We start from the raw sequence: 23,490 nt of genomic DNA, 5'->3' as shown, positions 1-23,490 counted from the left end.
TGTGCTTCAATGGTTAGGTGGCCTAGACATTAGTATTTTAACATAGATCATTTTAACATTTATATTTTATTGTGTTCTACAATCTAGATGAAATGTTAATATATTTCTGGTCCATGTATGATATGCCATACATTAAACAAACAAACAAACAAGGAGTGTCGATAGCCCCAGCAAAAAGTTTCTCTCTCAAGTCAGGCTAACAAGTCCATCGGTCCGGAAGATGAATAACTATTGTCTGCCACATCTATTCATCTCCCCCCCTGCCTTTTATCCCCAGAGCTAGGGTGGGGCTTCATTAGCAGCAGTGGCTCTTCCTTCCCAAAGATCAGCCCACGGATTTCCACTGCTCTACTGTTCTCTGCCTTCTGCACATCCGCGCGTCATGCACTGAATCCAGCTATTCCTACTCCTCCTCATCAGTCACCTCCAGACCTGGGGACTGTTGACCCTCCATCTGAGGGCTAACGGATGGCTCAGGCTCCATCTCTGTCTCTCTCTCTGCCAGCTCCATTCTCTCTTCCCCCTCGGAGCTCTCAAGTTGCTTTGATGCTAACCCTGACTCCCACATCTCCTCCTCCTCTGATTTGATTGCCGGAGGGGCCGGCGGTCAACAGGCCACAACATAAATAAATAATCTTCTGTCCTGCTGGACCTCTAGATGAAGTAAAAGCCATGTATCAAATTTAACAGCAACTGTTTCAGGGTCCTTATCCTTTTTTACATATACCTGGAAATCTGAGGAAAGGGATACATTACTGTTAGACACACAAATGTAGTATTAAATATTACCGTACTTGATTTCGCTTGATGGTAAATAAAGGGGTATTCAAAACTTTCTCTACAGAATGTCTGAAGTGTAGCTTTATCAGCAAAGTTCTCCAAAAACGAATCAAAATCTGAGCTTCAGAAAAAACAAGTTTCAAACAAGATATGACATTTTAAAGCATCTATAATCTCTCCAGTTTGGGTCAAAAATTTCTGATTCCATTTATATCTCATGTTTCTAAATGCCTTTGCTATCAGGCAATTTTTCACAAATTCCTATTTTACCTCATCTAACAAATGAAGTAACGGAAACAGCACAGCATGGAAACGGCATTGGTCACATTGGTGGATGATCTCTGGAGGGCTCGGGATAGGGGTTGCTCCTCTATCCTGGTCCTGTTAGACCTCTGAGCGGCTTTTGATACCATCGACCATGGTATCATGTTGCACCGGTTGGCGGGGTTGGGGGTGAGGGGCACCGTTCTGCGGTGGTTCTCCTCCTACCTCTCTGACCGGTCGCAATCTGTGTTGACAGAGGGGCAGCAGTCGACCCCGAGGCACCTTGCTTGTGGGGTGCCACAAGGGTCGGTCCTCTCGCCCCTTCTGTTCAACATTTATGTAAAGCCGCTGGGTGAGATCATCCGTGGCTTCGGGGTGGAGTTCCATCAGTACACTGATGACACCCAGCTGTACATCTCCACCCCAGGCCACCCCAACGATGCCCTTGAAGTGATGTCCCAGTGCCTGGAGGCCGTGCGGGCCTGGATGGGGAGAAACAGGCTCCGACTCAACCCTTCCAAGACCGAGTGGCTGTGGCTTCCAGCATCCCGATATAGCCAGCTGACACCATCGCTGGCTATTGGGGGCGAATCACTCGCTCCCACGGAGAGGGCTCGTAACTTGGGCGTCCTCCTGGACGCACGGCTGTCTTTAGAAGATCATTTGATGGCCGTGGCCAGGGGGGCTTTTTATCAGGTTCGCCTGATACGCCAGTTGCGCCCCTTTATAAATCGGGACTCTCTATGCACAGTCACTAGTCACTTCCCGCCTGGACTACTGCAACGCTCTCTACATGGGGCTCCCCCTGGGGTGCACCCGGAGGCTCCAGCTGGTCCAGAACGCGGCCATGCGGGGGATTATGGAGGCGACGAGGCGTTCCCATGTGACACCTCTCCTGCGCGAGCTGCACTGGCTCCCGGTGGTCTTCCGGGTGCGCTTCAAGGTGTTGATGACCACCTTTAAAGCGCTCCATGGCTTAGGGCCGGGATACTTACGAGACCGCCTTCTGCCACCAATAGCCTCCCACCGACCAGTACGCTCACACAGAGTGGGCCTCCTCAGGGTGCCGTCCGCCAGACAATGTCGGCTGGCAACCCCCAGGGGGAGAGCCTTCTCTGTGACGGCGCCCACCCTCTGGAACAACCTTCCCCCAGAGTTACGTACAATAACAGACCTCCAGATTTTTCGCCGGCCCTGAAAACCTATTTATTTCAACTAGCTGGGTTGGCTTGAGTTAAATTTTAAATTGATTTTAAATTGGGTTGTTTTAATTTACGGCCAAAATATTTAATTATTTTAATACTGTTTTTTAAATTTTGTATGCTCTGTTTTTTACTTTGGCTGTTCACCGCCCTGAGTCCTATTTGGAGAAGGGTGGTATAGAAATGGAAACAAATAAATAAATAAATAAATAAAAGTAAACAGAAGAGCAAAGCTTGTCCTTTACTTCTCTTTCATTGATCACCTTACCACACAATGTCCAGAATTACAAAACTCAGAACCCTAGGAGAAATGCAACTTTGATAATAACTGTAATACCATTTGGAGATAGTGAAAGCATAAAAGTTTCTTACCTGGTAAAAAGCCTAAATGACAGAAACCTTCTGAGATGCAGATAACTTTGTAAAATAACATTACCATTCTACCTTTTTTAGAGTTTGAGACAGATTCTAAGAAATCACTTCTCTCTAGAGAAAAGGGTATGGGGGGCGGGAGGTAAACTATCCATGAAATTGTATTAATTTTTATGGTGTATATACTAGAAGGGTGTAAATAGATAGACAAAACTGTCTGCTACCAGCCTGGACCAAAATTAATATATAAGCACAGAAATTTGGAAACAAATATAATAATACAGCTAGCATGTTTAAACCATCATTGTTGTACTGATATAGCAACTCTTCCAAATGTAATAATTATGAAACATAAACTTATTCAAGTGTGGAGTCAGAACTCACAACAACCATCCAGTCAAACCTTCTGCAATGTGCAGAAAAACCAATTACAGTATACCATCTTTTCTTACAAAAGCACAGAAATGGAAAATCCATTGTCAGTTATTGAAGTATTTGATTTCCACAGCTGTACAGATCTTATCAGCAATAATTTTTTCTTTATGCTTAAATGAAATCTAGACAGTTGCAACTTATACCTGTCATTTCTATTTTTATTTTCCCTTTATATATCTGACCTTAATTATTATGTCTCCATTCAATCTTCTTTTCTCATTAAATATCCCTTACAAAATGTAGAATTCACCTATATAAAACAAAACATAAGCCTATTTTTTTAAAAAAGCCCTTTATATTCATATTTTATTTTCTGAATAAGAATTAAAAACAATTCAAACAAATATCTTGCCAAGAATGAATTTAATTATTCATTATTCATTTCTAAAAGATCCATTTTTTTAATACTACAAAGTTTTGTACCTTTTACTGGCATGAAAAATTCTGAGTGATGAGGGGAGACAGACTTACTATTTTAAAAGTACGGGATAATTTAAAGTCCCTTTGAGCCTTACAATCCAAAGCAACTCAGTTTTCTTTATTAAAAAATATTTTATTTCTCCAATACTTCAATACCGATAACTGACAATAAATAAATACATTTCTATTTTGCTTGTTCATTGCTGGCTAGCTAATGCAAAATAAAAATTATATATCCCCCCTCTTTTGCAGAAATTCTTTTGTTTGCTTGATTGGTTGGTTGATACAAATCCATGTCCTCACATTTATAGACTGTTTTTTTTTTTATTTAATGAACTACATTTTGGAAGAAATTGGATACACAATAAATACAGCCCAGCTTTACACAGCCGAATGGAGATTAACATGAACTATTCACTGCATGGTTTGAGACGAAAATATGGCAATTATCCTTTATATCTACCTTTTTAAAATCCTGATATCTGTTCCTACTGAGATCTGAATTGTTTCTTAGCTTATTTATAACTAATAATTCCTAATTTTTCCCCTATGAGCTGCAATTTAAAATCACTCCTCTCAGTGTTTATGCAGTAAAAATATTTTCCAACATTGAATTGTGTATATATGTATATGTATATGTATGTGTATGTGTATGTGTATGTGTATGTGTACGTGTACGTGTGTGTGTGTGTATGTCTGCCAGATACATTTAAGCAACAGTATGAAGCATATTCACTGGAAAATACAGTATAATTTACATCTCTTATATGTTATGTTTTGATCAAATTTCAGCTAGTTAGATGTTCATTGCTTTCCCAATTTCAAATTATGAAACATAAAGTACCAAAGCCTTTTTTTTTCTTGCTTGCTTGCTTGCTTGGTCTTTTCATGTACATTCTGGAAACAAAAAGATAGCTTACAAATCAATATTTTCATTTCATCAAGAGCACTGTGCTTCTACAAATCACAATCTGGCATGGCACACCTGTGTCTAACGTGATTCTCTTAGTATTTAAGGCAATAAAGACATGCAGGTGGGACTGGATTAGTAATGGGTCAACAATAGAATCTTTCAATTACAGGTTTCTGGTTCAGTTTCAATTCAGGTAAGTAATTACAAAGTGCTTACCATTTGGCAGCCTATGTAAAATTAATTGATGGGTTCAATCCAGAGTTTAAGTCGTAATTTCCCACTACACATTAAACTAACAGCATGGCTAGCATTAATTGGTGCCCATTGTTATGATTTTATAGACCAAATATTTAAAGAACATAAACAGTAAATTAAATTTTAATATTCCAAATCTTAACAGTAGAATAGCAAAAGCTTTATCAGATTGTTCACTTTCAAAGCAGAATATTTAAACTGCCTTATGTCTCCCAAAAGGGTGATAATACCAGGGAATTAATTTCTTCATTAAATATATCAATCATTAGTTATACTGCGCCACAAATTAGAATTTCTGTGGATTAATGTATTGTTTCCATCCACAGCATATTAAATGTGGTCCAGTCATCTAAATCACCTTTGCAGAAGGGTGATTAGAAAGATACTAAATTTATGTTTATATGAATATATTCAAATAAATGCATGATAAACACAGCAAATCTGATATTGTGAGATGTTAGATGTAATGTTTTTTTTAAAAAAAAAACAGGAACAGCAATTTAGATATCAAGAATTAAAAGTCCATTTGCAAAACAGCAGACAAATGTAGAACAAAATTGTTGATTTTCCTATTTCTCTTGCAAAATTGGGAAATTGGGGAGAATCCTTCCCAATGTAGGCAAACTGGAGAGATTACATTTAAATCAGCTTTTTAATTTAATTAAATTATACAGGCATTGAAGGGTACATGTATAATGTATAATTAATTAAATTATACAGGCACTGAAGGGTACAATAGATTGAAAGGTTTCAAGACCCAAAAGATTTTTAGGCATGCCTTGTTTTGCTGTTTTTCATGCTAAGAGAGTATTAATAGAACCATAACTTGCTCTGCTTCAAGAACACAGGAAAGCTGAAAATTTATTTATCAGTTCACATATTGCTCAAAGTCATTATCCTTTATCATGATTTCTTGAATAATTATACACAAGTTCGCATATGACATTAAAACGCAATCATTTAGAGCAGGGGTGTCAAACTGGTGGCCTGTGGGCCGGATGCGTCATGCCCACCCCAGCTCCGCGAAGGGAAAAAATGTCATGACATATCACGTGATGGTAACGTGATGCCGTGAATTTGACCTCCGTGATTTAGAACATGGGTATTCAACCTTTAGGCTTGCTTGGGCCATATTGAATAAAGAGAAATTGTCTTGGGCAACATATAAAATATAAATGTAAATAAATCACATGATAATGTTAAAAGTTTCTGAACTTGTGGAGCTGCATTACTAGCTATCCAAAGTTGCACGTGGCCTGTGAGCCAAGGTTTGGACATGTCTAATTTATATACTACCAGTTCTTAAGGTAGAAAATCTCCTTTCATTTTATTCCGAGAATAATAAACTCCAAGAAGCAGATTGGAAAGATAGAGGAATAGAGATTGGCACATCATCACTAGGCTAAATGTGAATTTGATAGATCTCATTAATCTTGACTAAATTTTAACAGCTTCCCCTAGTCTTGAGTTCTATATGTGTTGGATTCCAACTCTCAGAATTTCAAGCCAATGAAGCTAAAGAGTTGGACTCTTTGTAAAATTGGAAAAGCAAGTAATTGAGAAGATTTAGATTGCAAAAGGGCATTTTAATTAACCATTTTTATTTCTATCAATTAGATGAGAATACAGTATATTTAGAAAAATAGCCATATGAACACTAGTCATTTGTGAAATAAATGGAATCATATTTTCATGTTTCCTCTGATACATCCCATGATATATTTGTACAAATTCAGTGCCCATTCCTCAAGGGCAAACGCCATATCACAAACTATTAATTAATTCTGCAGCTGTTAATAAGTCCCAGGTTAATTGCAAACACACAGATCACATTTCATATAAACACAGTGATTTTAATTGTACTGAATAACCAAGTCAGTTTCCAAAACTCTTTTATTATATTACTCGATGTTTTAGAATTGATTTCTGTTCACACATTCCAATTTATGTTGGATCTATTCTTATTCTGTACAAATAACTCAATCAACACATCCAGAAGTAGGCACAGAGCAGTTGTGTTTTGCCATGTGGTTACTTATTTTGCATCTTCAGTCATCCAGCACAGGGTGAGATATTTAACGGAAGATGAAAAGTATTATATATATTTTTTTATTAATCAAGGCAGGGGAAAAATGAAAATGATTTGATATGACTGATATTACATTCTTCAAGCAATCTAGATTGTAAAAAATCAAAATCCTTACCATTTGTTACATTTCTCTTTCATAAGGTCAGGCCTCAATGGAAAATTTATAGTGTATAATCTTTGAAATTCAAGCTAAAAAATTAAGAATTATAGAGCCAAGAATTTTCAATACCATATGACAACAAAAAGTAAAGGTAAGTAGAACCTATCCCTGATGTGAGCCCAGGGTTACAATCCAAACAATAAAATTATGGTCACACAAATTTCTGAAGGTGAGCTCATTTGGCTAGGCAGTATCTAAAAACCAACATCATATTTCCATATACCTCAGCTTTCATTATACCCAGAGTTCTTCTCCTGCTCCTAAATTACTGCATATGCAGTCATGGAATAATGTATTGATCATTAATGTTAAAAAGGCTAGTAATATGGTTTTTAACATTTCATATTCTATATATATATATTCTACCAATTCTATATATCAAAGAATTTTGAGTCTTCTAAGGTAAAAGCACAGAATTCATTCCTTTCAAAAAAAAATTTTTTTATATATTTTTCATTTGAAATTCCTTTTAAGGGAGGGATATTTACTGCTTTAACTTAAAAATAGTGAGCAACTGGAGCTAAACCAATGTTTATCCAGAGTAGCAGTCTTCCTATTCAGTCTAGTTTATGAAGTGTATCCTAATAATGAGAACTAATTAGCCCAAACTACTGAGCCAGTTGGTATAGTGGTCAAAGCATCAGACTTCTAGGGCCACCTGAGACACAACACTAGCAATGGCAAACCACTTACTAAAAAATCTTGCCAAGAAAACTGGAGGATAGTCACCAAGACTCCAGACTGATTCAAAAGCACCAAAAAAACTCAAAAAACCCCTAGCCCAAAACATTTTATTTTACTCTGGCTTCTAAGATTAAACTTTTTACATGCTGTTTTGCTCTGATATTTCAGGAAAAGTAATATGAGGTATCGGTTCTCTTTGCTTCACTGTACTTGCAGACTGTTAATTCTTCCCTGTCTCCATGCTCCTTATTCCATATTCCTCATATTTTGGGAGACAATTTATGGTCATAACTAGACTACTTCAGCATGTAAGAATGCTAATGCAAGCTGATATGTTTAATCAATTAGTGAATAAAAAATGCATTATTATTCCCTACGTGGAATAAAAAGATCTGATATTTGTTTATTATCCTGCATATTCATTTTCTTCCTTTTTCTTTTTCTTTTTTTCTCAGAGATGCAATGGTTCAGTAGTTTAAAACACGGTGGAGAAGATAAATACACTGGCAGTTCAAGTTCTATCACCGCATGACAGAGTGAGCTCCCATCACTAGCCCCAGCTCCTGCCAACTTAGCAGTTTGAAAGCATGTAAATGCAAGTAGATAAGCAGGTATCACTTTGGTGGGAAGATAACAGCATTCTGTGTTTCACCGTATGCTTTGAGCTGCAACATGTCATGCTAGAGGCATGACCATGGAAATGCCTTTGGACAGTGCTAACTCAATGGTTTAAAGAAATGGAGATGAGCACGGGCCCCTAAAGTAAGCTATGATTAGTAGAGTAAAATCCGCAGGTTTTTACTTTTTTTTCTGGCTCACTTCCTCTTTTTGAAACATCATAATTCAATCTTTTAAACACTAGCATTCCCACATATTTCAAAAATCTTGAATTCCTCTTTGTACAGCTGGATGCCCAAGGTATAACTATAAAACTCCTGCCTGCCAGTCACTATTGATGATGCTGGACTAGATGAGAAAATGAAAGGCAGTTTTATATTTTTCTGTGACTGCTGAGTAACCTTTCGACAAACTGTATTCTGCAGATTTATTTAGTTGTAGTTTTTGAATACAATCATACTCCAAAATGATTCCCAGCAGTTTATGACATCCACATCAAAATACCCCCAAAAGACATATATTACATTGACACTTACTGATAAAATTATCACCCCATTCCAGGGTCTGAAGTCCAAGCAACAACTACACTTTAAAAGCTCTATGGAAGATCAGCAAAGAGGATGCCTCCCAGCATCCCTGCACCTACAGTGCAGCAATGAGAGAGAAACATATGCAGAAAGGCCCATCCCTAAATCACAGAGTCTTCTTGACAGATGTTGTCAGCAAGACCCAAATATAAATATCATCTGAATGTGATCTTGGTTTTCACCTGTTTACTGGGCTGGCATTCTAAATCTTCAGTGTGGCATATAGAAAGGCTGCTCGACACAGTCTTAGATTTACTCCTTTATCCTTCTGATGGTAATAATATTCCCATGCCAATGCAGATGCACAGGTGCATTTCCCTTCAGGTGACACTTATTGGCTACAACCATGTTGTTGCTCTTGCACTGATAAGAAAGCAAGGTATCAGCTGCCTAAGGATACCAACTTTGATTTATACCTTTGCATATAAATTAAGTTTTAAGTCATGTTCTCATTAAATATTTACAGAAGAGAAGCTCTAAAGGAAAAGATATATATTCCAGAAAAACTGACACCCTTTAGTGACATTAATTCAATAAGTCTTTTCAATAGAAACTGATGATAGAGATGGAAGCTGTCCAGTATCCTTAAGGATCGCATTGTTCATATTCTCTCCCTTGGGATATTTCAGTAAAGCATTCAGAGCATCTTTAGAGCTGCAAATCAAGTCTCTTTAAAATTTCAACCCATTTCAGTAAGGGGAAGCAATCAGTGCCTTCTCTCTCAGAAGAAGTGTTTATGCACAGTATTGATTGGGTAAGAATAATAATGAGCACTCTAAAACGATCATTCTCATATATTATCTGAGGAACTCTTATAATACCCTTGTAAGAAAGTGTTATCCCAATAACAGAATTGAACAGCTGAGTCTAGAAATTACTAAAATAGCAGCTAACACCTCTTAAGTGACTTCCAAGTGGGAGATCTGAACTGCTAACTTCCTCAGTTACGTGTCATATTCAGTTGTTAATTTTAAAAAAATTAACCATATAAAATCAGCTGTACAATATATGCTTTTTCGTAAAGGGGCAGAGGGTCACATACACAGGCATACAAACATATACATGCATCCAAAACAGATCTCTCCCTCTCTCTCTTTCTCTCTCTCTCTCTCTCTCTGTGTGTGTGTGTGTGTGAGATGTACATACAAATGAACATCATATATAACTCCAACATTAGCAAGTGACTATATAGCAGTGTCTCCTTCAGAAAAATGCTTTCATGATTTTATATTAAAAGAAAAACATGCATAATTAAAAATACTTTATTGTCCCATATGTATTAAATGTACTGAATATATGTACTATCATTTTATTCAATTATAATATTCTAAGTAATCCAAAACAAACTTTAAAAAACCTTGTTTTTTACTAATGGCTTCAAATCTAATTTTTAAAATAAAACCAGATTATTATGCATACACAGCAGAATACTTCCTAATCTCTGAAGAAAACTTTAATTAACCAGTTTGTTTATTTCCACTGTGAATGATGCCAATATAGCTTCTAAGTACTTGCATTACATCACGAATTACCTTGGAGAGCATAGTTACATTATCACATTGGATTGATCTACATTAAGTTTATCAGAAATGTGAGTTTATATCCAAGCAACATTTCCTAAAGGGCAGAGGCTACATTAATACATTTCCATAGTGTGCAATTTATTTCTCTACTTTAAAACAAATTCATGCTGTACTTCAAATGCAGGTTTTCCCAGGATGACTAAAATCACAAAAATCTAAAATAATTAAAATATATACTAAAATGTAGTAATTAAAATACTATATGGCAGAGGCCATATAGAAAGTTTAAGAACTGCAATGTGTTTTTAAAACTTAATATATTGATTTATTAAAATGCATGGAAGAATAAGTATTTCTTTGTCTAATGTAAAAAAATAAAAATAAAAATAAAAATAAAACCAGAGCCGGGCATACGGTACTTGGAGAGCATTCCAGATAGGGGCTACCATTGAAAAGGCCTGTTTTTGGATAGATGCTTACTACACCTCATCATGAATAGTGAATGAATGACTACATAGTGATAAGCTTAAAAACAAGATTAAGTGGACTACCATAGCAATTGTATCTAAATAATACTATAGCTGGAGAGAGAGAGAGAGAGAGAGGGAGAGAGAGAGGGAGGGAGGGAGGGAGAGAGAGAGAGAGAGAGATGGTATTCAGCACTCAAGGGTGCTGAATACCACTCAGTTAAGTAGATAAATCATTCACTAAGAGCATCTCTCTCTTGTCTAATCTAACCTTCTTTTTCTTTACCCTTAGTCAGCTCATTAACATGGCCAGGAACTGATTCAGCATTTCCACTGTCTTGCTGTATCTAAAGGAAAGAAGGACAGAAACAGAGCTACATATGGATGATATTTCACTTTGAATCTCCAAATGCCCTCTCTGAGTAGCTTCACATAGATGTTAAACAAAATGGGGAAAAGTAGATTCCTGAATATAATCTCAGCATTTTTCTATGTGAACAACCCACCAGGGAGAAGTTAAGAGGCCCTCTGGTACAATCTTCAAGCAATAACCTGACCAGAACCACCACAAAATTGTTCCGTCCATCCTCAACACAGATAATCTTCCAGATGGGTGAAATGATGAATGGAATCAGGGCTGTCTTAACAGCATTATGGGCCCCGGGCAAAACAGTGTACTGGGGCCCCTACGACAACTACTCACAGGAATAAAAATGTAAATGCTTGATAAAATTAAACATATATTTATTTTATTGACACTTCCAACAAGATCAGTGTTGAAACATTAAAAACATGCTGTGTAGCAACAACTAATCAACATGATAAACATTTGAACAATACACGAGGCTTGAAAAACACAATAATACTCAGTAAGCCATACAGTTGCTGTATTTATATGATACAAAGTGGATTTGAAGGGTTAACATACATAGATTAGTATGGGGCCCCTATGCTCATGGGGCCCACGGGCAAGTACACAACAGGCCCATGCGTTAAGACAGCCCTGAATGGAATCACAAACTTAAGAGTCCATGAAAATTAACATGATTGTACTGACCATCTCTCTCTCGGGTGGGGTGAGGGAGGGGAAACTATAGCATGATCAATACAGTTTCAGAACCAAAACCAGGACTAAAGTTGATTGATAAAGGTCTAAAAAATCAATTTTATCCAAGGTGTCTAGTTCTGATAAGCCATCACTTCCTTGAGCACTTTCCCCAAGAGAAGATCCTGGCTACAAGCGTATAATTGTTCAAATCTTTTGTGTCCAATTATGTTCATTTAAAGAAAACTAGCATCTTCTGTATCTCAGATAAATAGATGGCCTAGTTTATTACATCCAGCAAGCCATGATGTGTAAGAATAGATCAAAATAAAATTAGCAACATTAAATTCCTACTGTGATCATAAATCTTTAAGAAATGTTCTTAAATTTGGTTTAGGACTTTATTCCATTAAATAAAGAAGACAAAGAAAACATAGTCTTATTCAGTAAATCTTCACAATAATCAAAGTAATCCTGTACTTTGAGGTTCCAAGTACATATGTGGGAGCTTGGAGAAGAAAAGAAGAGAAGCAGTTTTCAATGCTTTTGCTTAATTTTAGATTAATATTATGTTATGGTTTATCTCAGATGAAATTAAACTAAAAAAATAACTACCTACAAGAAAGGGATGGGACCAGAAAAGCTTCTTTATATCCTAAATTCTCTTTGGTAAAATTGTTAAGGAGGCACAACCAACTTTAATAGATTGAATTCATAAAGACAAGCAAAGCATAATATCTGAAAAGCATCATGACTATGAGACACTAAGGTCTAACCAAGGGTGAAATGCTCCCGGTTTGGACCAGTTCGGCTGAACCGGTAGCAATGGCGGCGCGAGGCTCTGCCCACCTGCCTGGTCTTGGTTACTTCCTGGTTTTAACCAGGAAGTAATCTGTTTTTTACCCTCTGTGCATGCGCAGAAGGGTTTGCACATGCGCAGAGGGTCGGTGCGCATGGCATGTGCACTTCCAAACCGGTTGGGAAGGTAAGTAGATTCACCCCTGGGTCTAAGCGTAACCTATCAATCTCTCATGGAAATTAATTATTATTTTTTCCCATGGACTTTCAAAGGACTATCTTTCTCAAGAGTGGAATAGTCTTCTACAAGTCTACAATTTCTTTGAAACTAAAAGTACAAAAGATGATGGCTTTCAATTATCCTATGACTTTACCGGAAATTTGTGTATATGTAATTCAGAGGTTGTTAATTTGTGTGGCTGAGATGATTATGATTTTAATTTTATAAAAATTTAAAAAAACAAAAACTAAGATAGAAACTAGAACAGAGTGGATTTATAGCTGAATTGGAACAGACTCAAAATAAATTGATCCTATCTTCTCTATTGACAATCTTTCCTTAGGATGCTCAAACTAGTTTATATTCCCATCAGTTATCTCCTAGCCAACGGACTCCAATATATTATTTTGATCTTTAAAATTGGATTAATTGCTTCTTTATCAATCCCTGGACACCAACAAGATCATTAGAATATTTACTTATTCTGAAATCCAGTTCTAAGTTATTAATAACAACATACATAATTAGTATTTATAAGGAATGAAAGTGTATGTTAATGGATCACTAGCCACATATACCCAAACTGTTTATTATGTTTCTGAACTTCTTAGCCACAGCAGATCTCAAATCCCATCCTGGCAAAGATCCTGGAGCAGTCATGTAGTCTCTCAAAAGAAGGGCCTCAGACCCCAGATTCACTTGTACAGCCACTCAGTTAGTGTAAACAGAAGCACATCAAATACAAAAAGTCTCAGTAACTTTGGGAAGAAAATTGTAACAAAACAAGCTCAATAGTTAGTAGGCTTTCTTGTCAGAACACATAAATTAGGATATGACAGTGATGGTGGTGTAACCTTCATTATAAAGGTCTCTGTTACAGAGCAACTTATTGCCAGAAAAATGTGTACTATGTGCAACCTTGTATACTTGACTATTTGTGTGCTTCAAATCTTAATGCCTGACAGATATCTTATATAATGGCTCCTTTTTACCTGAACCCTGACTTCTGCTCTCTTGCTCTCACCCAATGGAATTTAATGTAATATTTCTGAAACATCACATACTGCTTTGGTATTGATTTAGTGGCTACTTTTTCATGAATATCTCCTTGAATTACAGATGGATTGGTTCAATATCTAGTTGTAGCCCATGAGAGGACAGCTACCCATTTTTTAAATAACCTATACAATATGATTTAGCAAAATGCCAAGAGATTTAAAGATTATATAGAAAAGCAGGCTCCAGCTCCAGCAAATTTGTAGATTTGATCAGGAAGCAAATGACATTATCTAATACAGACCAAGGGACCACTATGACAGATCATAAAAGTAAACCATTGGGATCCTAATAAATTATCCTTCTAACCATCCTGGACTATGCCCAACCAATCTGTCTTATTTCCATAGAACTAATGTCCATAGGATGACAAATGATGAAAGGTACATGACAGTGTTTTGTGTCACAAATGCTGTGACCTACATACAGTATCAGATATTGTGACCAAATATGTAATAGTGCCATTTGTGTAATAACATCACCACTTGCTGTGGCTGCCTGATGAGTGTGAGAACATCCACAAGAAACCGCAGAACAAAAAAGGACTGGGTCAGAATGTGATTTTATTTAAAAAACGAAATTTTGCTCACAAAAATGAGGCAGGCTGTGGTCACCAATTAGATCAGAAACAAATTAAAAGTATCAATTAATTTTTGCCAAATGTTAGTATATTTTCTCACTTAAAAATTCTGTGTAAACAATGCTTCAACCTGCTACCTATACAATCCTGATATTACCTTCAGATGTCCTTCATTTATTATTCCACAATCAACCTGTTGTTGGTGTATCATTGCTTGTTTTCCGTTCATGACATTTCTTTCTAGTAGGTGCCTCCAGATTACTACTAGTAATACTACTACATGGAATTCTTTCCCTTCTTCTGCTACCCAAATAATCTTTTAGGAAAGGCAGGGTTAAATCCTTCAAAAACTAAAGAAGCAAGAATTTGGTTGTCCTTAGTCTACCTTTCTTGATAGATCTAGTTAAGAAGTTGGACTCTGTTCCACTTTTTAAGACTTTGGGGAAAGCATTATCTGGTCATTCCTGACTAAAAAACTGATTGAGGCTCCACACAATCTCTAGTAATAATCTTCAGGCCTTGTTTTTATCCAGTTGTGTACTTGGCTTCTCCCCTTCTGTTTTAATGTTTAACCATTCTATCCACTTCATTGAACAGACATGGGAAACCATTACTTTAGCTCTGTAGAGTCCCACACCCATTCCGCTTCCAAAGAAGGGAAAATCCATGAGTTTTTTAACTCCTCTTCCAAAATCTTTTCTGTCCTACAAAGCCATTTCAGCAATGAAGAATGTACAACCTTGCTCCCTTTCCTTCGCCCCAATCTCTTTCCTTTTGTATTCCATTTTTACTATCTTATTATAGATCATTATTAGCTGCTCTGGGAGCTTTTTATTTTAGAGGATACTTCAAAGAAACATGTGTAACGCCTAAAATTAATGGTTTCTTAAATAAAAGATGCAGGGCTTTGTGTATGCCCCTAGCTTATGCATCCCTATTTATATGACAGGCAACATAATTCAGATTCTCTGCAGGAGGCCAGAGAAGGGATGAAATGTTGGATAAGAGAAAAGACTATTGCAGACAAGTTTTACAAAACAACCTCCTTTTCTGGATGAGAAATAAGAACTTATTGTCCCAACGATCCTGGGTTTTGAAGATCCTGAGGGTTTCTTTTTCTAAGTGAATTAAGCTGCAAAAGAGTGCTGAACTTGAGAACAGCTAAGATATAAAAAGTTTTCAACTTTAGTAGGAAGGCAAACAATATTCTTATATTGAGATCTATAAGATGCCTATAATTTACCTATGTGAGCTGCTTTATGGCAGGAAGATAGCATGGTTTGCCTCTTATTGGCACTTCCCATCAGTTCTCAGCTTTGAACTGTAGTTCCATTCCTTGGAAGAGGTTTCTGCTGAAACACAAGAGCCTCCTCCACCTATTGGGACAATTCAAGGTAGCCTTCAAAGTGAAACAGAGCAATATAACCTCCTTTTGATGAGAAGTTGGGGGCATGCATTCCTTCATGAAGCAGCTTTGTAAGGGATGGGATTACATAACTTTTTTTTTTATTATTGAAGCACAGCATCTTTTAAACTTTTGCACAGTTCCCATGAGATACAATGTTCATTCAATTGTACCCTGGGCCTTTTCCTGGACTGAAATTGATTTTACAGTACAGACAACCTGGAGTATTGAATAGATCAGATTTAATTTTGATTAAATGTTTGTCACATTTAATACATATAAATGTATTAAATTTTGATTAAAAGCATAGAGCAGAAATTTGCAACCTCTGGAACACAGCAGCACACCTCACAATTTTGAACTGTAGGGAAATGACCCTGAATGTCCAAATCATTCAGCGAGTTTTACAGTATAAAATACAGCCTGCATTCTAATAACTGTTATTATGCAGCCAAGCTGCATATTATTGTTTCAGTGTTAACTTTCCCAAGAATGGTTCCACTATTATGTAACGCGGAAAAGAAGATAACCATCTCTTCATTTACATATAATGGGACTGTTGTCAGTTCAAGGTTTTGAAGTGAGAAAAATGTATTCTAATATTGAAAGCAGCAATGCTTAGGTGTGACAAAGTCCTCATAGTATTTGCCAATCAATCTACACCCAAGAGCTGAAACAACATAAATCACTTTAATCTTTTTCACTTAAAATGAATTTGCTCCCAAGGAATCTGTATCAGGTCAGAAGACAGAGTGTATTGCTCTGTCCTCAGCCCAGCTGGATTCAATCACAGGGACTTTTGCATTCAGAAGGAATGACCACATCAATAAAGGCATTATTTGAAGGCAGAATGAGAAGATAACACACAGTAGTACATAATACATCAACGGGGAGGGGGAGACCTCCACAAATATTAAAGAATATAAGACACTAACAAACATTTAATAAGAACAAAGAAAGACCTTATGCTACTTCTTCCTGTCACGACAACAGGCAGACCCCTTTGAAATCAGCAAATATACAGCACCATCTTGGATCTTTCTGAACAACTTATACAGACTCCAAAGTGGAATTAATCACACCTGTTTTCATCTCCTTCGATTTGGCCAAGGCCAAACAGAATAATGTTTCAACTACACTAGCCAAAGAGGAGGCCATCTAAAGATTAAGGAGCATTGAAGATGAAAAACACCAATCTACATAGATGTTCCGTAATAAGGACAGGATAAAATAGAATATAACCTTTTAATAACTAAAATAAATCCTTGGTTAATTCTGTGTGACATTACATGGGAATATAAAGTTTTATGTGCCATACATCTAAGTTAAAATAATACATTTCAACTATCCTCCTGGCCAATCTTCTGTAGTGACCATCACTACAGCCATGCAGTCAAAATTAAAGTGTTTATTCTCGTAAAATGCTAGAAGGCTTTTTCCTATGCAGAAATCTGTGACCCATCCTACTTCCCAAAGTAAGCAGGATGTATCCAATTATTTAGCAGAAAATAAGCCTTTAAAATATCTCAATTTCCTAAAGGACAAAAGTCATCATAAACCACACTTAATTTTGCTAATTTCATTAATGCTTCATTACATTAGTTTGTTGAAAATTCAATATAAATATATAAATATAGATATATAATTTCACCTGATTTTTTTTTTTAAAGTATGAAATAGCTTACTCACATTTTGCTGGTAGGTCATAACCACAAGTGATTTTGGCTTGTCCGGTTTCACAGCCGCTCAGACTGCGACATTCAGCAACTAGACAAGGACCAGCAGCTCTATGTATACATCCATCCACTAAACAAAAGAAAACATTTTTCAATTAAACGAACTTTTTCACTGCTTTCACAAGAATGAGACAGAGCAAAATCAGCTTCCAACAACTGTAATAATAATTAGGTGTGCTTCTAAATCCAAGCCTGTTTGGGGAAAGACAGAGGAAATGTTTAATTTGAGAGTTGTCTTTCATTTACTTATTCTGAGAATAGGAGAAAAGGCTTTGCCTTTTGTTTGAAGTTCTGACAAAATTATAGCCAAAAAGCCTACCAGGATCTATCTCAGGGGTGAAATGCTCCCAGTTCAGACCGTATCGCCTGATCCGGTAGCAATGGCGATGGGTGGTTCAGAGAACTGGTAGCAAAAATCCCTCCCCACCCCCATGCCCAGCTGAGCCGCGCAATCATCAAAGGCTTTTTATTTTATTTTTAAAAGCATTTTTTCTACAAACTCTTTGGCCGAAAAATGCTTTTAAAATTAAAAACAAAGCCTCTGCCGATCAGGCAAGTCAGCTGGGATGGTCAGAGGCTTAAAAAAAAAGAAAAGCCTCTGCCAATCAGGCAAATCAGCTGGGATTGTCAGAGGCTTTTAAAAGCATTTTTTTACAACCTCTTCAGCCGAAGAGGTTGTAGAAAAAATGGTTTTAAAAGTTAAAAAAAAAAAATTGGTCATGTCCACTCAGTCATATTACCCCCCCAAGCCACGCCCATCGAACCGGTAGTAACAAATTTTACATTTCACCACCGATCTATCTGTTATGGATTAATGCAATAGGAACAACTCTCTGATGTAAAGATATTCTGCTGGGCCAGGGGAAGAATGGTTGACCAAGCTAAGACTTTTTCTCCTATTCAAGAAAGGGGAAAAGAGAAAAGCTTTCAAATTTCATTTTAAATAGCAGTACATCCTTGATAACAGTGAAAGTTGATAGAGAGTCCCAAATATGGTCCAAAATGTATCCAAAGACAGACTTTATTTGCAAGGTATGGATATACACATGCTCAGAAAAATATATACAAAAAAAACCCACCCAATCACATTACATTTCTCTCATGTTAATGTGACTGGTTATTAACCTATCTAGTTACCAAGTGAAAAGAAAATTGTGTTTGTTATTATTAAAAACCCAGTCTGAAGATTAAAGTTTGATTCAATATTACTTTGTGGATCTATCTAATCCCTTTGGGTTAGTGGGTAGAATATTAAATGTTTGAATTAAATAAATAAAAACATTCCTCTAAATTACCTGATACTTGCCGCATCATAAAATCTTTTATATAAAACAATGTGACTGCCACATTATCTCTTTATTTCTGCAATATTCTAAACATTTAATAATTTAAATTATAACATTTTCAACTGTAGTATCAACAAAAAATTATTGGAAAATTCCTAGTGCTCACTGTCATTGAAAGAAACAGCAGAAGGGAAGAGAAATTTAACCTATTAGTAAGAAATAGGAGAAATCTTTTTCCCCAATTAGAAATGCAATATCAATTAAAATAAATATCTAAAACCAATAAAAATAACTGCAAATATTGCTAGTCACTACACTAATGGCAATGTTACAATTTATTACAAAAATACTGTAGTCACCATATGTTTCTTTCATATGTTGAAATTACAGAAAGGGACAAAAAGTAATAGAATATGGTGTGATCCAAATTTAATCTCTAATACTACAAATATTTACATAAACAAAGAAAATCATAATATATCTTGTGGACTCTCACATTGAGTTTGTAATTCTGAGCTGCTACATCCATCCAATAAATCTATTTCAGACTGGATCCATGTAACAGAGTTGGGGCTAATTGGTTTACTCCTTTTATCTCCTTAAATCTTGCATTTCCTATAGCATACTGAGACAAGAAGATACTGAGATTGATCTCTTTGGACAAAAGCCCTTTTAAAAAATTGGAGTCAAATCATGACATTTCTATCTCAGTTTTTATAAGGTAAGGCAACTACCATTTTCCCATTCAACAAGGATTTCCAACCAGTTGACTTAATTAACTGAAGCCTTCCATTCATTTAAAAATAATTGTTTTGGACTCTGTAAAATTAACATTTTCTTTTCCTACTACTGGTAGCCTTATGACCAGTGAAATAGCTAAATTAATGACATATGTGTTTGGTTTGGTTTGATCTGGTCTAGATATAGGAACCAAATAGGAATGTGTAAATCAAACTGGAAATTATCTATAGCAGGGGTGTCAAACTTATGTCGTCACAGCTAAACCGGGCATGGGCATGGCCAGTCTGTGACACAGCTGGCCCATGGGCTGAGAGTTTGACAGCCTCTGTAGTAATTTTCCGACCATTTTCACCACACATATTGTGAATGCTAGTTTTTCTTCCTTTAAGACTTCAGCCAAAAAAAGGCCAGATGAATGTAGAAATAATAATAAGATTAGAAAAAGGAATTCTGTTGATTCTGTAAAGTGCATTGTATTATAAGTAATCAACATTTTTAAATTTAACTTAAAGGAGTGTATGATATGAAATAGCATAAAGCTAGAGTTCACATTCCCACATTTAAATAGCAAATCAAAATCAAGTCACAATCAGGTTACTCATTACTGCAAGTTATTCAGAAGATTATTATTTCTTGTTATAAATTTTCTGTTGCTCCAGTTAAATGAAAGGATTACAACATGCATAGTAAATATGCCACTTTACAATACGTAAAGTTAAGAAACCCTTGTATTAAATCAATGCTTCTATATATCACTGTTACTGAGCTGAGGTAGAGGGAACACTTTTTCTTATTTTTTTCTATCTTTTATTAACTTTGGGATGAACGTACAGTTTACAAAATTATGTCCCCTGGGCCACAACAGTCAGAAGCAACCAAATAACAAACAGTGTAATAAAATCGCAAGAATGCATTAAAATCACATTAATATTATAAATAATTATAAGCAGCTTGTTCTCATGGCATATTCAAGGCTTACATACAAAGCCCTTTTCACAGCATGTTGAAATTGGCCAAGGAAAAGAGCCAACCAACTCATATTATATAAGATGCCTTTTACTAACTTCTGAAAGAATACTCTTTTCTGGGCTGAATCTTGCTTGGTGAAGGTTAGCTATAAGCCAAGCTATTCTTGATTCCAAACACTGATTCAGCATACCCACAGGATATCCAGAGTTAGTATGTAGGTTGGCAATATGAAATCTCCCTAAGTAGTTGTCTCTGATTGCTAAAGGATAAAGAGAAGAACATTGCCCTTCAAGTAACTACTGTGGAATTATCATTTATGTACCTCTGGTAAAAAAACAAGTTGAATTATTAACTCCATAAACTGCAGTATTAAATTGACTCAGATGACACTTACTGAGTCAAGTGCTAGAAATAACTTTTCTTGCTATAGGACAAAACTTGAAGGTCTTGTGAAAAAGGTGTTTGCCCCCAAAATTATAACATGAGTCATCAAATATTTCACATTCATTGGGGAGCTTTTATCATGTGCTATGAATATGAATGTTAAAACAAAGGGAACAATTCTTCTATTGTAGACTCACACTTTATTACTGAAGACAGTTTAGTAAATACTGTGCTAGATTTTCTGGAAGGACCTGAGAAATAGTTGATAGGATAAAGGACATTAGTAGATAGCTAAAAACAGCATTTTAAATGTAAAATCAGATTTTAATGTTGACCATGCACATGTAAACTGGGTCCATCAATCTGTATAAAATAATCTACACAAACAAAATCCTCATCTTCTGTAAGAAAATAGTGTGTCATTCTTTTGTATGTAATTCTGTTAAGCATATTATCAATTATTTCACCATACATATGCAAAACGTAATTTTGACACTTCATACTTTTTCTAAATTTATATTCAAAAGAAAAAAGAGAATATTTTTAAAAACTTAATAAATTTTCTAGTTGCACAAATTCTACACTACCAGAAGGCTGTCTCTAATTCCAACATCACTCAAAAGTTGCAAAACTGAGGAGTTATCACGTTTTAATTAGCATGGATACGTGTCCAAGGTAAATCAAGCCTCTTCTAAAATTGAAAGACAACACAGAGTGCAAGATGACAAAACACATGATAGAAAAATGTATATCTTAATTTGCAACAATGTGCTAACAAAAGATTAAAAACCTGGGGGAAAGTCACATTATTAATGAAATATAATAAATATATTTATCAAGAAATCTCCATAATAAGGTGGATAACATGGCTAATTCTTATTTATATGCTTCAGAATTGCTTCTGATCACAATTCCTGAACATTGGTGTATGATTTCCTGCTGTGATTTCTAAGGCATACGAGAAGCATACGAAAATTATAGCATGAGCCAAAATGTACTGATGTGCACAATGCTGGACACTTCTAGGTTTGGCCACATTGCACTTCCGGTAGGCAACCTGCAGTGGCTCCCAGTTTTCTTCCAGGTGAAATTTAAGATGCTGGCTATCATCTTGAAAGTCCTACATAGTATGGCACCAGGTTATATACTGGACCACCTATCACAGAGATGATTTACCTGCCCTACCAGATCAGATAGGATAAGCGCACTCCAGGTTCCTTCCCTGAAATGTTCAGTGGAATCTCGGAGACATGACTTTTCCATGGCTTCCCCCTGCCCTGTGGAACACCCTCCACCAAAAGCAGGGCCCAGCTTTCCAGAAAGCCATTCTAACTTTTCATCCAGATGCTAGAGTCAAGTGGGGTGGAGGTTATGTTTGGTCATGTTTTACAGTTTTATGTTTTTTTAATAGTTTAGCATTTTTATTGTTGTGTGAGCTGCTATTAGCTGTATTTTAAGATGGCAGCCACACATATATTTTACATAAATAAACTACCTAGCAGCTTAAAATGTATTAATGAGAAGCATCATTGAAACTAATTAAACATTTCATCGCCATGATTAAAAGTGCTGTTAATTGTGGTGGAACATATGGTAACTAAATTTGAATATTAGCCTTGAATTCTAGGACCAACTTATTTAGAAATATAGTGCTTATATAATTTCAAAACAAAATATTATTTATCCTCTGTCACAGATAATAGGACATTCTGTTGAAGTCTTACAGAATTTATTCTTTTATCATTTACATGGCACACTGATTATGTCACACAGCAAGAGTTTATATATAATATAAATATAGGGAGGTGATTTCTTCTTTTACTGATGATGCTCATCTTGCAGATATTGGTGAGGGGCTTCTCCTTACAGGATTTACTTTTTCAGAAACAGTTTCAAAAATTAGATTCAGTTCAGGCTGCTGGTGGATGCCCATTAAATCATTGTGACCCATTAGCATTGCTTTTAATCAAAAACTCTATACATGGTATGCAATCCTCTCATGTTAATTAAAACATCCCAGTTCCTAAAAAAGAAAACTTTCTACTGTTGTGTTTACCTACATAAAGAAACCAAAGAGCAGAATACATTACTATATAACAAATTTACATTGAAATATTGTTTTCCATTTATGCCCAAATTGTAAGATAATACTTGAACTACATTATAGAAATTATAATTAGCATCAGTATAGGTAGAGTACAGACGTGTATTACAAATGCAGTTTGTATGGGACATGTACCATATTTTGCTGCCATTGTTCAAAGTTCATTTCAATGACTTCTAAAATAACTTCTGTAACATATCACTGAATGGATGGAAGGGATTGCAGAGGATCAAGTTGAAAGTTGCTGATTTAGCAATGGGAAGTCTCCAGTCTAGCTCTGTTATTAAACCTGTCAGAAACTGAGAATCTAATTTTATTATGCTTTAAGAACACATGTAGGTTTTTTTTGTAGCTTTGTTAGTCTTCAGGAAGCCTAGCCTATATTTGCGGCATTACA

At 35.9% G+C, this 23,490-nt stretch overlaps 1 protein-coding gene across 1 annotated transcript in view; it reads right to left on the bottom strand.

Moving 5' to 3' along the window:
* MACROD2 (mono-ADP ribosylhydrolase 2) overlaps nt 1–23,490 on the bottom strand; it is a 1,150,264-nt gene that overhangs the window by 871,587 nt on the left and 255,187 nt on the right. Inside the window, exon 5 of the mRNA XM_070956490.1 lies at nt 17,563–17,679. Within this exon, the coding sequence (XP_070812591.1) occupies nt 17,563–17,679 (117 nt within the window). The remainder of the gene's footprint in view (nt 1–17,562; nt 17,680–23,490) is intronic.

The sequence above is a fragment of the Pituophis catenifer genome, unplaced genomic scaffold (assembly GCF_029215685.1).
Source record: "Pituophis catenifer annectens isolate HBS135680 unplaced genomic scaffold, rPitCat1.0.hap2 SCAF_1, whole genome shotgun sequence".
Lineage (NCBI taxonomy): Eukaryota > Metazoa > Chordata > Lepidosauria > Squamata > Colubridae > Pituophis > Pituophis catenifer.
This window is presented reverse-complemented; position numbering and strand designations above follow the sequence as displayed.